Genomic DNA, 16,757 nt, shown 5'->3' on the forward strand with positions numbered 1-16,757 from the left:
ATACCAGCAAGGGTGAGCCATAGAGAGCTTTATAGAAGCCACATTATCTGTGAAAAGTAGATAGGAAGAAGAATAAATTAAAAAAAAAAAAAATCAAACCCCTGGTGTATGCTAAGTGAAAGCAAGGCTCTGGTCAGCTGCCCAGGCTGCAGGTATGTTCCCTGTGATCAGGAGACACATTATGAGGTGGGCAGCCCCAGAGGTCAAGAGCGATCCACTTCACAGGCTGGTTTCCAGACAAGGATGTAAATAAAAATGCAGTAAGTGCAGCTATTTACTGCACATGAGGAATAGCAAGCGCCACGTAATCTAGGTCAGAAACACACAGCACCTGCTGAGCTGTGTTTGACCCCAGCATGTTTCTCCTCCTTTCATGCTGCTGTGCAGAAGGTCCTGGAGCCCAGAGCCCACCCTTGGGTTGTGAGGATGCTCAATAATTTGATAATATTCTTCTGAGAGTCTCCTAAGTACATACCTCTATCAGGCTTCCAGATGTTCCAGATAAATAACCATTTATCTTATTGCCCATCACACACTGGGATTTCCCAAAAAATAAAGCATTATGATATTTTTGCCAATGTAGAAAGGTCAGAGCTAGCATAAAATCTTCAAAGTGTTCATCACACCACACATCTGATCCAGGTACTCATCCGGTTTCATTTAGCATCAGGCCTCTGAAACAAAAGTTCATTAGCTTTCTGCTATTAAAAGTGAGGAGGTTCTAGCGCTGCTGTGCCAGGGGTACTTGGGGAAGGGGAGATGCTGATGGCTGCAGTGGCAGATTGGGAAGTTTTGCCTGAATGTTGGTAGAAATACTTGTGCACATGCAGAGATCTACTTTTGAAAGGCAATATTTGATTGATACTAGAGTAAGAAAGCAATGAAATCTTTTCTTTACTGCACACAGTAACAGAACTGAAAAAAAGGAGATTTTTCTACCTTTTTTACTGTGACTGTTTAATGATATAACACCAGCCCATTGGATATGAACAATGTCTTTTTAACGATCTTTGTGAGGCACGGGACAGGTGTCAAACTGTTCGTTTCTGATGTTATAGAGTGATGTTTCCTAAGCAGACAGGAAAATTGCATTTGCAAATATTGATGGTGAAACATAACCTTTCAAGAAGCGAGGTAAGACTAGCTAGTGTGTCAGTGTCAGTTCTGCTTATGGCAACTAAATCCCATGATTCTGCATCTAAGTTTCATTGAAGTTTTCTTCTTCCTTCTAAATGCTAATTAATAAAATGCGCTTATATTTACAGACAGCATGTATAGCTTATGGAACGTATTCCTCTGTTTCATGCCCCTGTGCTTATTTTGTCTTCTCATCTGCAGCTTTATGCAGTGCTGGTTTTAATCGCTGTTTCATGTGTTTGTGTAATGCAGAACAGATCAAGGGGAAAAAAAAAAAATCAACGTTTGGAAAAAAATTAAAATATACCAGCCCATCCTAACATTCTACATCTGTTATAAATAATAAGGTTAATCTCACAGTGGGAAGGATTTGCATCAATAGCCTGATGTCCTGAGATGGTGGCCCTTAGGATGTTAACTGGCAGCAAGACAGAACCATTTGTAGCCAGGAAAAAAAAAAACAGCTCATCGCTCCAATGTGAGCTCACTGTACAAACAGTATAGCTTTGGCTAGACAAAAGTATGCTCATACATCAATATGAAACTTGTTGACCTCTACCTCAATGAACCTTTATTCTTCTCTGAAGGTGATGGTGTTTTATTCTTTTTAGACTTAAAGGTTTCCTGGGATTGTCATTAAATAAACTGTTCCTCATAATTGGGTACTTTTAGCTTTGAAAAAAAGCAGTGCAGTTAGTTTGATTCAGTCTGTATTTGTTACATACATTACATGTTTTTTTTTGTATGTTTTCTCCACTATTATTTAATGCAGAACCACACCATTTTCCCCCTACACTAGCAAAACAGTGCTGTCTAGCAGCTAAAGCTCAGGACTAGGATTCACTGCAGTATTTCACAACTCTTCAATCATGTCATGGTTATCATCCTATTTGTAGCCTTAAATACAGGGACTGGTCTAAGGGCAGAAGAGTTTGGCTGGGCACAGTGGCTGCAAAAAATATCAGGTACTGCAGAGAGTACTTTGTTATGTTGGCCTTGTCACCAAAGCCATTGTCTCACTGAACTGGCCTTACTCTCCTCCTGCACATAAAATACAAATCATGAGTTTTACACTCTTTGTCAAATGTCTTGAGAGTCAAAAGCTTAACAAATTGGAAGGTCTTCTACGGCATTTAGATATTGTTGCCTGAGTCATAGGCAAGTAAAGAATTCTCAGCTTGCATTAAATCTTCTTTATGTTGGTATTTTACTGTTCTACACTAAGTTTTCTTTATGTTAGTGCTTTACTATTTTCCTTTGCTATGAATACTGGGCACTGTAATGAATCTCACTACATTGGGTTTGTGTGCTTCAGCTTCCCAGGCTTGTGAAGGCTCCTGCACTGGCCCTTGGTTGTACTGTTCAGGCACAAATTTTGTGTACTATTCCTTTGTGAGGTCCATAGGCCAGGTGACAAAGAAAGTGGAACAATGCTCAACTGCCAAAGCCAGATTTTTACTCTATTAGGAATTTTTTTAATAGTTTCTGTCTACAGGGGGAGGTGATAACTGAACACAGTAGTTTTGTGATACAGGCTATAAAATAATTACTTTGTATGTTCAACAGTACCAGAAATACACAGATCGGGGTAAATCCATTAAAACTTGATGTAGAAAACTGTTTCTAGATAGAAGCTAACTCTTTGGGTGGCTCCACATGAACCAAAAAACCCATCAGGTTTTACAATCTTGCCTGGAGGTATGTTAGCCTTTTTGTCCAAGACAGAGTTAGAAAAAGAACAGGCATCTCTTTAAAAACAGACTTTATAGTTCAAAATATATCAAACAAATCCATAAACTACATATAAACAAATTCCTCGAAATTTTCACAGCAATCATTTTCTAATCTAGTCATTTGCTCTTATGTTGGATATAAGCAATGGGGAATTCATATCTGAAACTAACATGAACCCAACTTCATGCTCTCAACAGGAGGAAAAATCAGATTTAGCCTAATAATGTATGTCATATTTGCTTCTTCTGTGTATTGGTGTTGCATTCATGCACAAAAAACTATTTTAAATGCCCTTTGCATGAAAATCTGTTGCTCTCTTTGCTCTAAAACTGATTTTATAAGACACACTATTTGTGGGTGCCTAGGAGACAACATAAAGTCTTATAAAAGACAACAGGAGTTTATCAAGACTAAGTCACAACAGACCAATGTAATTTATTCTGTGACAGGGTAACAGGTCTTTGCAAGTGCTGTGAGAAACGGTACTTAAAAGATGCAGGTGAAGTAAAAAGTTCAAAATGCAGCAGCAAAATAGGGAAATGATGACCCAAAAGGAAAGTGCTAAAAGAATTAGGAGTAATTAGACTAAGGAGAGCAAGGAAAGACAACAGTCTCCAAATTTTTATAAAGGCTGTAGAAAAATAAAGGGATAATCTGCTCTCAGGCCAGGTGAGTCTAGTTTGTATGCCTGTATTTGTCAGAAATAAGCAACTCCACTGACAGCTCAGTTATAGGATGCTGTGGGCTGGAGGGACACTGTCTCAAGCTTCAGTTTAATTTTTAGGGAGATTGATACCTGCTGACAGCTAGTGGCCCACCCATGGAGTCTGTACTGGATGATCAGATACCTGACAGTCCTGACAGGGAGAGAAACGGAGATGGAGAGTCCAGGAAAATGAGGGACTTGCCACTTTTGATCAAGTTTTAGAAATCCGTCATGGAAAATTTTGCAATCAAGTGTATGAACCTGCCAGCATAAAACTGTACCCTACAGTATAGCATATAGCAAACCCTACTGTTACCCTATGTTTACACTGGCTACAAGAAAACTTACTTTTCTGTTTGGGCTAGAACTCAAGGAAGCCCATTTCTTTACTCTGGCTGTGAAAAGACCTTTTTTTTTTTTCCTTTCCATACAAGTCAACAGAAAAAAATTGTGTTATTTTGTCCTATAAGTAAATACTCTTAAAATTGCTAATTGTGCATGGTGCTGGCTTAATAGACATCCATAAATTGTTACACGAGCTGAGCTTTCTAAGGTTATTTCCTCACCTTGGGTAACCATTACAGCTCCTTGCACTGACAGTGGGCCTACAGCGACTAGGTAACTGCAAAGCACTTGCACTAAATTTTAGGGATTACCTGCATATAAGACTCTGAAGTGCAAATAGTTTACAGAGGACACACAAGTGTAATCTCTTTAGCATTCCCTAAAACCACAGTAACTGAAGCGGAGTTGTACATTCACAGGGTTGAATGTAGGGCATTCATGGAAATAAAAGTGTGCTTATGGGGAGGATATGTTATACATTTGTCTCATGTTCTGATTTGGTAGAAATCGTAATTTCCACTGCAACAGTCGTTTTCAGGACTGTGATTGCGTTGTCACAGGTGCATAACAGCAAGCCTCACCCAGCCCTGCTCTTTCACCAGCAGATCTATTCTCCACCGAATCCGTGTGTGTCAGGTTCTTCCTCTCTTGCTTGGAAGAAAGGAAGTCTTTCCCTGGGGGTAGCACCTATTCCAGAGAACAGCGTGTCTGGGAGAGCAGACACACTGTGAAGAAGTCTATAACTGTAAATTAATATTCCCCATTTACTGTCCACAAGTGGCTCAGATGCTTCCTTGGGGTAGGGACCTGAATCACTAAGGTCAAGGTAAGGGTCCTCACTCAGTATTCCCACAAGCTAACCAGGTTTTAAAAATCTGAGGCTGGAAGTTTTTATCTTTTTCCATTTTTTAAGCTGTATTTGTTAATGTTTGGAAGTGTGTGTTTTGTCTAGTGGTAAAACAGGGTTGGAGTTAGGAGTTTAGATTCAGTCTGTAGTTTGGGAACAGTAACATGCCCCAGGACAGCTTTTGTCCATTCAAGAACAGATGGGATGGATTATCTTTTGACAGGTTATAAGATCCAAGACTGAAGAAGATGCTTTGCAATGAACTGAAGTTCAGCACTGCTAAACTGTAACAAAAGGAAGATGAATAGTAAAATCTAGCTATGAATTTCACTGTTAGGTTTGTTAGGGAAGTGAAGAAGAAAAAATATTGTATAAATAAAGATGCAAGATAATGCAAAGCTACACAAAACACATACCCAGTCCATTTTGCTATACAAAATCAGCAATAGCCACCCCCATCTGCAGGGTGAAATTAATGCTAATCAGTTCCAGGCTTGTACTGCAGATGAACTCAAACAAAAAACCGGCTTCTATGCAGTCTGCCCGAATATAGCCCAAAGCTAATATTACAGTCTTGTGTATATTTATGTTATTAAAGCACTATGTTCAAAACTGTCAAACTCAAGTGGATTTGTAACAAATTTACATACATATTTTAGCCCCTTAAAAAAGTGATTTTAGACATCTCAAGGAATTAAATCTCCTTGAATAGTTTCCAACAAATTGTTGCTCACTTTTTTGAAGTGTATAAGTTTAGATCTTGATTAAAGAATACCCACCTCTGATTATTTTAGGCTTTTTTTTTACATCTATATGCAAATCAGACACAAGTACTGGACAACTAGTTGGTTGTCTGAGGAAGTTTCATTCTAGAAAATAATAAGCATTGGATTTCTAATAAAGTAATAAAGCCTGGACTCCTCTCACATTTGCTACATTTTTATTACAGCCAGTGATATTTCTATCAATTAGCACTGAGGGAGACTGGATATCTTTTTATGAGAGGTGAGGAGGAGGAAGGAAAAACAGAGATCCAGAAAAATATGAAACATCTACAGATTCTTGTTTATGAAGTTATGGATTACAGCACGTGTTGTGTCACATTTCCTTCATGTTTTATAGTTCAGAACAGCTAATAACTGAAAAGCCCTTTAACAAAGGATTTACAAAAGGAAGGAACTTCAGCAGACTCTCTAGTTAATTGGTGAAGGAAAGCGAAATAGTTTACTGTTACCCTGCCAAGTTTACATTTGCATGCTTTATTTTCTTGGATCAAGGCACTGAGGTTTCGCAATAGCAAATATTTTCTTTAACAAAAATAACACTTCTTGGACAATAGGTGGGCAAGAGAGAGAAGGGAAAGAAAGGAGATGTTAGGATACCAGTGGAACAGACACCAAAGTAAGGTTGAATGTTTAGAAAGAAGAATGGCTTCATTACATGGTGACAGTCTTGCATGACTGTATGGTGTAATTTCTCTATCCTATGCTACATTGCCCCAGACGCAAGAGACTTGTTATAGCTGGGAGAATTCATCAGCAGAGAGAAAGATAAAAGAAGGATGGATGTTTATACCAGTGTAATGGTTTTGGATTGTCTCGTGTGTTATCTTGTCTTCAGTCTCTCTGCATCCTACAGCACTCAGTTGTATAGGGATGTTTGAGAATAAACATGCTGAGCTGGATCTCCTCTGATGCCGGTCTATCTCAACTTATTATGAGACTGGGCTAAAGCCAACTGTAAAATTTAGATCTGGGTTAATTTTCCAAACCCTGCCAAAGGTTAGGGTGGTCTGATCCAAACTTTTTTTTCTACTCCCTCTCTTCCCTTTTATGGGCCAATGGGGAGGTGGTTCTTCAGCATTTTCTAAAACATCTTTCATGCTTCAAGGAGTAATCAGACCTTTTTCATAAAACACACAGAAAATATACAGTAGAAAAATCTGTCAGATAAGGGCAATGCCTTTGATTAAATGTTGCCACTGAAACAATTCTGGAGGTGTCCCCACGTTTCCCATCTCCACTTGAATGTCCTCTGAGAAGGTCTCTCTGCCCCGCCTGCTGGCTCACCACCAATGAGCAACAGACAGGGTTTTGGGCTGGTCTCTGGCTTGTCCTCAGGGGTGGAAGGAAGCATTTGGCAGGTCCGTACTCCTTGCACAGTGGCTCTCCAACAAGCATCCTTTGGTTAAGCCAGCAGTGCTTTTGGCAGCCATAGGGGTAGCAAGGGAGGGTGGTGTCTCACATGGCTTCCAGCTAGGGATGTCTTGCATTTCTGTATGCTGTGTGCTACATGGCTCACCATCTGCAACTGGGGAAACCTGTCTTCTGCTCAAGGAACCATGCTCCCTGATGCCCTCTGTGAGGAACTCTCCCTCCTTGAGTGGTGATAAACTGCCAATAAACAGCCGGAAAGTTATAGAAAAGTCTCCCTAAAGCCACACACTATTTCACTGATTTTATTTTCCTGTAGATTTCCTATTTTAAGACTTCAGGACACTAAAATTATGCCTTCTAGCAGTCTAACCTTGAAATGTTGTTATTAAACCAGCCATGAAATACCTTCCCATTCCTGGGATGATGTGAAATAAAATAAAAACAAACAAACAAAATACCAATTGTCTTGAACCTCTCAGGAAATCTTGTCCAGGATGCATGCAAAGAACATGGCACTCTTTTATATCAATTGAAACATTTCATTTTAGTGCCCGTGTGTAGAACGCAATAGTTGATATGCCTCTGTACTACAATTTCTTCTTTCTAAATGACTGACAGAAAATCCCTAAATCCCATCCCACAAAAAAATAGAACTAGGCTGGGTTTTAATTTACTTTTTTAAAATGAGAAATTGATCTTACATCTGATAAACTGGAATTTTCTGATGAAAAGCCTGTAGTTCCAAAATTTCAGCCAGCTCCACTCATCTTTAAGCACTCTCAGAGTGCACAAGGGTGAGATACAGCAGGGAGAGCAAAGCAGCAGATGGGAGTAACGTGCACACCTAGCACAGTTCCCATGGGGAAAGTAATGAGGTTACAGCGAGAGGATCTGGCTAGCTGTCCCCTTCTCAGACCTAATGGCTGATGTTCTGACAGTGTGTTTTTCCCCAGAAATAGAAGAACAGTCTGACACACACGGCATTGACATTTATTTCTCCTTCTGGTGGCTGTAAATGCTGTTTCCCTTTCTTCTGCTTTTTCAGTGTCCAGTAACTCACCCTTTTCCTACTGCTTCAGGTGTTGTATTCCCTTACTCTCCACGGCTGGGTCGTTACAATTTAAACTTCCACGAGGCTCAGCGAGCGTGTCTGGACCAGGACTCTGTTATCGCCTCCTTTGACCAGCTGTACGATGCCTGGAGGTCAGGGCTGGACTGGTGTAACGCCGGCTGGCTCAGTGATGGCTCAGTGCAGTACCCCATCACCAAGCCCAGAGAGCCCTGCGGAGGGAAGAACACAGTGCCTGGGGTCAGGAATTACGGGTTCTGGGATAAAGATAAAAGCCGATATGATGTTTTCTGCTTTACTTCAAACTTCAATGGTAAGAGCCTTCTTTACCCTTTACCCTGTAAATGACTGTTTCTTGTGCTTAGAGAAGAAATTCCAATGGCAGCAAGTGATATTTGATTTGTCAAAGCTTATATTAGGCTTGGGGAATGTTATTGTTGAATTTACAAGGAGACATGCGCCGAGTAAAGTTGTCTTTGCCACATGTTCACATAGATAGTTTTACAACTCAGAACTTGTGTGTTCTAGTATCTCTGCTTTTACCCTGTTAAAATTTATATGTACTTTTTTAATGCTGATATATGCCCAGTTTATTACAGTTACAATGATGAAGAAACCTGCAATTCATTAAATGAGCTTTCCTGTTGAATTAAATTATAATTATGATGTTTTACAACTTAAATATATCAACAAAACAAAATTCTGATCACCACCTCATCCGTGCTGTCGTGTCAGGCGGCTTCTGCTCACATACAGGGTCTAAAATCACTACAACTTCCTTATCAACAAAGTTATTTCTAGCTTTTATGGCTAATAATTTAGATTCCTAATCTTAGTACACTGCCAAAACCCTGTTCACTTTTGCTCTGAGCTTGGTCTGCTCTAAACCTTATTTCAGACGGTGAGCTTTTGTGCTATTAGTAGATGCTACTTTAGGTATGAAGTGACTTGATCTCAGCTTGCTATAATTTCAGGTTTAATCTAGTGGCTGAAAAGGATTTAGAAAGCATGGCTGTGAATGAGAGGAATGCTGCAAGAGAACATTTGCAAAATGAGTCTACAGTCCTCTACAACATCATAATTGGGGATAATTCCAATGCAACTTTGTACATGTTTGGCTTGCAGCCCACCCAGACTAAGGAGCATGGCCTTTTTTGTTTGTGCACAGCTTGCTTATCCACAATGAAACATTTTTGTCCGACAGAACACCAAAAAATATACATAAGCCTTGCTCTCAGAAGATATGCTTCAGTGCTAAGTCTCAAAAAGCCCTGTAGTTCTCAAACCAACAATATCAAAAATTAGTCTGGATGCAGTCTGAAAAAAAAAAGTTTAGCTGATTTTTATCATGCTGCATCATTCCAGGAAATGCTGGCTCATTTTTTTCTTGCTTCATCTACCCAAGATGAAATCCTATATGAGCTCATCTCTTGTATGCAGATTTAACCCTGTGCTATAGAAATAACACTGAGGAACAAAATAAACATGGAAAAAGAACTAGAAGTGTGATAGCTGCACTATTTAAAGTGCTTGCAGAGGAAACATTTGTGACTACTGGTCACTAATTACCACCCTTTTCCAGCCTAGCAGCTGGACAGTATCTCTTAAGGAAAAAAATATTATTTCTGTTAAAAAAAAAAAAAAGTACTGACAGATAAACCCTGTCTGTGCACTTTTACAGCAAGAGACGGAGGAAGGGAGAAAGAAGAATGAGGTAAGGTGAGAATAAGGTATACAGGAAGTAGAGAAATCAAAGAGAAGACACTAAAATGAATCTCATCCTTGATGAGTCTGTTAAACCAACCTGCAAGATGGAATACTACATAGCAACAGAATGATGTTTAGAGCTGAGCACCGTCTTTTCCAGTCCCTAACAGCTCAGTGCCATGTAGGTCTCTCAAGGTGACAGCAGAAAATCTAGACTCTGCTTCTCCTAGCATCCATTTCCTTAACCAACAACTCAGCACCTTACGTTATCCTCACACGTCCCTGCTATGTTCTCTGCTATTCATGTCCCAAGTTTACCTTAATATCCACAGTAAACTCAGTCACTCTCCCGAAATGCCAGCTTCCTATTTTCGGCTCAACACTTCAGACAGCTTATGTACACTTAGCAGCATACCTTAGCTTTCTCACTGAGAGGAGAAAAGCTTATAATAACCCATTTTGCCACCATGTTGTGATTGACAAAGATAGTGGCTATGGGCAAAGAGCTATTTCTGCAACACCTAATATTGATTCTCTCAGCTGAGGAACAGCCAAGGAAAATGAGAAGTGGTTAGGACACCGTGCATTTCCAGCGGTGGCAGTGACTGCTGGAGTCTCCTGATGGTATGAAACAGAGAAGCCTTTAGCTTTATGTAAGGGAGCTGGAAAAATGCCAAGGGCCTCAGGATCAGGGGAGTATACGGAGAGCTTAAAAAAAAAAATAAATCTCAAAGAGTGTCAGTTGTGGGAGCTGTTATGAAGAAAGAGAGTGAGTGAGGTTTAGATTTCTGCTAACTGGGATCTTTTTAGGGAAAGAAAACCCAAATACATTATGATCTCAGGGAACATAAAAAAAAGGGCTCAATTTTAAATAGTTCAGCAGTCAAAGCTAAAAAGTCTTTGTCTAAAATACGTGCAAAGCTTGTTTCTTACCTGAAGAAGAAAAATACAAAATAGCAAAATTACATTCAACCATTAAGGTGAAAAATTAAAATGTAGTCATCAATCCAGCAAGTTCAAATCTAGGTTCAGTATTCTCACTCGGGAACTGTTAGATCCCATCTCTGATGAGCTGAATACACCAAAAAATACTGGTAAAAAAAGGGGATTTTATACAATTAGTGAAGAATTCCACATGCATTCTTCTTACCAGTGCAGGGAAATTGTTTTAGCAAAGTTTGCAATGCAAGATAAAATAGTCTTAGTACTTTATGAAATTACTATCTACAGTGTCTTCTCTTAGACTAGCATAACACCTGAATATTTTGTTCTGCCTGTATAACTGCTTGATACTCAAATCTTTCTGTTGGCTCATAGAAGAACTGTTCATGTTTTGTGTCTGTGCAGGCAAAGCTGAAAACCTGAAAATGTTTCATATACTTCTTAGTGGTACCATCAATTTACCAGTTTATAAGAATATATAGTGATGTGTTTCATAAAACAATGAAAAGAGTAACATTAGCATAATATTATCCATTAAATCCATCAAAACGCTGTGAAATAACAACTCTTCTGCCTGCATAGAGATATCTACAGGATGGCAACGTGTTTCTCAATCTGCTTTTACGTTCCTCATGTTGATAAAGACTATTGAAAATTAATACACACAAGTGGGATGTATCTAACTTAAATTTGGATATCCCATGTTGGAATTTACTGATGTCTGAGGGTTCAGCTCTTTCCCCTCACAGCCAATTTCTCCTCCACTTTTCCTTCATGCTAGGAGCCACTTTAGTCCATGTTCTCTTTCAAAAAGCTAAAGGTTCCTGCCCCATGTGGTGGAACAGTCTGCCATGATCCGGAGGTTTGCAAGGGCTGCAGGCAATCACAATTTCTCTCCCTGCTCTTCCTCAAGGAATGGGGATGCTTCTCCTCCGCACACTCCCTCTAGAAGGTCAGTTTGAGCTTCTACATACTGATTCAGGGGAGTCAATGCAGATGAATCCTTTTGTTGCATTCTTCCCCACAGAGCCCAAAAGGCATGGGACAAAGAACATATGATGGTACAGCTGAGTGGTTATTCTTTGCTTAATTTCAGAGGGTTTCTGAGGGAGAACGGTGAGTTCCTCAAAAAAACCACATGGGAATCTTTTGTAATGGAAAGTGTTAAGTGAGATAAACATAAACATATCTATCAGTTCCTCTATAATTAAGCATTTTCAAAGAAAAAAGAAGTATAGGTAGAGCTTGTATCACACATTTTCCTCATTAACATTGATTTTGTTATACACTTTGCATACAGAATCACAGTGCATAATTGATTTGTTATCAGCTCTAGCAGAATCAAGCAAAAATCTCGTGTTAACAAAATTAAAAATACAAAGAATAAATTTTAGGGATCATGTTAAAAGTGCAGCTGTTAACCACCTGTTTGCTACAGTAACACGTGTGATGTTAACTACGTCTACCATTTCTGGGAGAAAGATACAGAAAGTCATCTCTAATACTGCATGCTGGCTGCTCATTTGACCATTTCAGAATGTTTTATCGCTAGGAACATGTAGCCGTTGTTCCAAAAAGAGAAACAAACCCACCCAAAATAAAATTACGTACCCTTTCTTAGAAGTGGTTGCTTCTGAGTCACCAGGGTCGTTGCTGGTATTGGGTGGGCTGGAAGAGGAATTTTTTAAATTATTCCCGTATATTTAAAGTAACAATTCAAAATCAGTTACCTGAGATGACCAGTGGATATCAAAATACTTATCAGAACCTTATGATTAAAGGCATGAAAATCATCTCACTTTCACACACTTTTTTAACATGTTCTTAGATTTTGAGGGACAACAGCCTCCCTCAACTGTTTGGTATTGCTGTAGGATACACTGGACTGAGTCTGCTGAGCAGATGGTAGGGTCTACATGTTGTGCAAGCTACAGATATACCCCGCGGGCTGCTGAGGGTGCCTTTTATGCCCATATGAAACCACAAACTAGAGCAGTTTTACACAGTAAAACAACTTCACTGATTTCTGTGGCCATAATTCGGCACACGCGTCCATCGCTGGCTGCAAAGGCAGCCCTGTGCTCAGCGTTTCTCCTGCATGCGCTGCCACCCACCAAGCTCCTCGGCTGCCCCTGCACAGCATCAGAGCCATGAGGCTGAGCAAGAGGCTGTCCCAGCATGCCAGTAAGCTGTGTCAGGACTAGTCCTAGGGCTGAGCCCAAATGTTTAGATACTTGATGGCTGGCTGCACTTGAGGGCATCTTCTCTGAGCAGTCCATCCAGCACCCTCTTTCTAAGGCATTACAAAAGCAAAAGGGGTGGTACTGCCTTTCTGTACCTTTGAAGGTGGTGGCCCACTGTCTAGCGCACCCAGCTGCAATATACACACTTACTCGTAAATCTTTCGATTTAGAGCTGAGCTTGGAAAAATCTCCAAGGGTGATGCATCACTTAAACTCCCACAGTCGCAAGGGTGTAGGGTATTTGGGTCAAGTGCTCGCATTTTCCTCTTTAAGCTGTTCAGTTACCTCCAAAAGCTTAAAATAGCTATTACAGATGGGGTTTGATTAGGTTTGCATAAACCCTCTGCCCCATGATTTGGATGTAGGAAGGCAAATCAAGCACGCTCATCCTCTGTAGGAGTGACCCAACTACCAGATATTAATGAGAGAGAGACAGTTAATGCCTCCCTCTCCTTCCACATCAATTAACAAGTATTAAGATTGAACAGTTAGGAACCCTTCGAACCTATTATCAGGGGAAAATCAGCAAATCTGTACTGAGTTTATTAACAGAATTTTATTTAATCAGACATTTGGGATATACATTACACTCCTGTGGGCTTTACTATTAAGTTCACCTATTTAAGGAAGGGATAAATTATAGGAGTTTTTATTATTGATGCCATATGTCAAAGCCTGACTTTACTGCAAATCCCTAGGAAATTACATTCCATTGACATATGGTTTGAAGAGCAACTAATAAACTAGGTGAAGTTTACATATTATCAGTCCAAATCCCTGTTGCGCCAATTCTGAAATCCTGTTTGCTTTGGGGAAACCTCTTAAAACATAGCAGGAACAGGCTTCCACTTAATAAATATTCTCTTTAGCAAGACCCTGTAAATGCTCTCAACTTGCTGAAATGGAGTCAAGCAAGCATTTTACAAATGGGTAGATTATCTACTCTTGACAGTTTCCTGTGGAAATAACGTTGATATTGTCTCTGACAGCAATTAAATTTTTGAAAAGTGTCTTCGCCATCACAGCTTAGTGTTTTGGGGTTTTTTTGTTACATTCTTGTCATGGCATACAATTTCCAACCTTTACACAAAGTTAATTCAATTATTTTTGTATTGACATCTGACCTGACATTTCTCTACTTAGAGGAAAGCTATGTGGTTTTTTTGCAGGGATCTAGAGCTGTCATAACTCTTTATCTTGCTCACTGCCTTTTTTTCTCCAAGCAAGTAATCTGAAACTGAGCAGAATTCTGTTAGTGTGTTTGCCTGTTCCTTATAAGGAGGAAAAAGGATATTATTCTGGAGTACATTCTTAATTAAGAAATGAAGAGTGTGCTCTGGAATTAGAAGCTCTCTGCATGAATAAATGTATTTTTTTTTAGATAACTTACCTCTTACAGAACAATCAGGCTGAAAATCTGGATTTATTTGGAAATCACTATTTCTTCAAATAAAAAATCCATTTATCTTTTCCATTTTCTCTGCAATCCATTTCTACCAGTTAATTGTCAAATCAGTGATGATAAATAACCCTAACTATAATGAATGAAAGGCTTACAATTAATTTGTATTGCCTTGATAAATGAAATTAATGTTAATATTGTTGCCGCATATGGATTAGTAGGGGAGACTTCCTTTTTGAGCTTTACTTGCCGGCATATGTTTTCATTACCTTGAGACAGAGGCACATTTTTCTTAGCAACACTGTCAGTTCAATGCCGTCTTATGGTGGGGATATACCCTTTGATGCCTAAGGAGAAACAGAGCTGCAGAGCTGCTGCGTGTGGTTTTGACGCTGCTAATGAAGACTTACGGCAGGCACGGTTTTGATCTACCACAGGCTCAAACTCTGCTTCTGAGAAGCTGTGCAATATCTCAGTTTTCTTGTAGGGGAAAAAAAAAAAATGTGCTTGTACTTAATCAGAAACGAGGTCACTGCCTTGTCAGAGAGTAAAACTGCATGTGTTACCTCCAGCCACCCTCACCCAAATGCCATCAAAGATCTTGCCATGCCGTGCTTCTGAGAGGAAAACTCATAAAGGTTTTAAGCTGATGCTGGGAGAATAAGGAAGAAGTACATTGCTTCGGATGTTTGACTGATTTCCCTTCTCTGACAGTAAGCTACAGCTGCATGAGAACTCCTTGCATGAAGTCTGTGGAGTTCCTCAGACATTTGACTGGATTGTCACTGGCACCTTGTTGGTAAATTCCTCTGACACCATAAAGTCATATGCAGAACAGGTGCTCTCTTCTGACTACCAGGGTGCCTTCCATCACCCCTCTCCCCCAACATTTTTCCTGCTGTTTTTTCTGAGAATGAATATGCATTGCAACAGTGCAGTTACCACCGAAAGCAAGTGAGGATGTGGACGTCACGCTGTCCTAAGTTAGCAGAAATAAATACAGTGCTACTTTTTTTGTTTTGTTCAAATAGTCAGTTTTATCTACTTACCTTTTTTTTTTTTTTTAACTCCTGATATTTATCAACTCACTATAAAAATAACTGAGATATTTTTAACAGCGCAACATAGAAATTACGCAGTTCTGAGTCAACCACTATTTGATATGGTTCTGCAATAGAACATCCCTATTTCTTGTCAAACCACCTTTATAATATTATATCTATCATGTCATATGATATCATATCGTATCATCTTAATCATGTCATTAGTGACCCTTTTTCCTTCTTTCTCTTACTAGGTCGCTTTTACTACCTAATTCACCCAACCAAGCTGACCTACGATGAAGCTGTCCAGGCGTGCTTGAAGGATGGAGCTCAGATCGCTAAAGTTGGCCAGATATTTGCTGCCTGGAAGCTCCTGGGGTACGACCGCTGCGACGCTGGCTGGCTGGCTGATGGCAGTGGCCGCTACCCAATCTCCAGGCCAAGGAAACGCTGCAGTCCTAACGAAGCAGCTGTTCGCTTTGTAGGCTTCCCTGATAAAAAGCACAAGCTGTACGGTGTCTACTGTTTCAGAGCATACAACTGAAAATACCTAGAGCATGAAAGTTTTAAATTCATTAAGAACATGTGAAAGATTTATTTTCAATATGAACTCATGCAAGTACCAAAACTGTGATAAACCTTTTTTACTTACTGTAAAGAGTCATTTTCATAAACCCATTAATTTTTTTTGTTTTAATATTTTTGTAAAAGTATCATTCCATAGATATTTTAAATTAATATAATTTAATGGAAGCTCTAGGTAATGAAGTTTTAGAGCCAAATTCTTTAAGCTACATCATCCCAACAAAATATACTTTTCTTGAATGGGGCATGCAATAGAGCTTGATCATTGCTAGGGCACAATTATGGAATGTAAGGCTACTCAAAGCAGAAGCTTTTAAAAGCACAAATTTTGCATATTTGTACCAGTTTGAGAAACACTGCAAATTGATTATATCAGGAATTTTGAAATAAGATAATATTTTTTTGTTAAAGGGGATCAGTGAGGTTTTGCAAAAAAACCTCACAACAGTGTAGATTAGAAAAAAAATATTTTCACTGGCTTCCCATGGGAACAACATAGAGTTTAATAAAAGCAGCTAAAACTGTCTACAAAAATAGGATTAGTTTTTGGTGCAAAATCTTGCCTTTCTGAAAAATAAGCTCATGGTACCATGCATAGGAACAAGCACAATTTGTTCTCCTGAACATTTCGATTGTGTTTTTGTGGTGTACAAATCATTGAGGAAGGAGTGAGTAATTAACTAATGAGAAAATCCTTTTTTTTCCTTAATTCAAATTACAGATGCCTGAGAAGTGTTGCATTACCTTTGAGTAGCTTTACTGAGTTATTTTTAAACTCTTAAAGGCCGTTTGCTAAGCAGCATATAGCATCTACTCAGGGCAGTTGTATAAATGAACTGCT

General features: G+C 39.3%; 1 protein-coding gene across 1 annotated transcript in view; it reads left to right on the forward strand.

Moving 5' to 3' along the window:
• HAPLN1 (hyaluronan and proteoglycan link protein 1) overlaps positions 1–16,356 on the forward strand; it is a 28,946-nt gene extending 12,590 nt beyond the window's left edge. Inside the window, exons 3-4 of the mRNA XM_010086694.1 lie at positions 8,005–8,307; positions 15,586–16,356. Coding sequence (XP_010084996.1) covers positions 8,005–8,307; positions 15,586–15,875 — 593 coding nt within the window. The 3' untranslated portion in view covers positions 15,876–16,356. The remainder of the gene's footprint in view (positions 1–8,004; positions 8,308–15,585) is intronic.
• The last annotated feature ends 401 nt before the right edge of the window (positions 16,357–16,757 follow it).

Source organism: Pterocles gutturalis, unplaced genomic scaffold, assembly GCF_000699245.1.
Source record: "Pterocles gutturalis isolate BGI_N339 unplaced genomic scaffold, ASM69924v1 scaffold14296, whole genome shotgun sequence".
NCBI lineage: Eukaryota > Metazoa > Chordata > Aves > Pterocliformes > Pteroclidae > Pterocles > Pterocles gutturalis.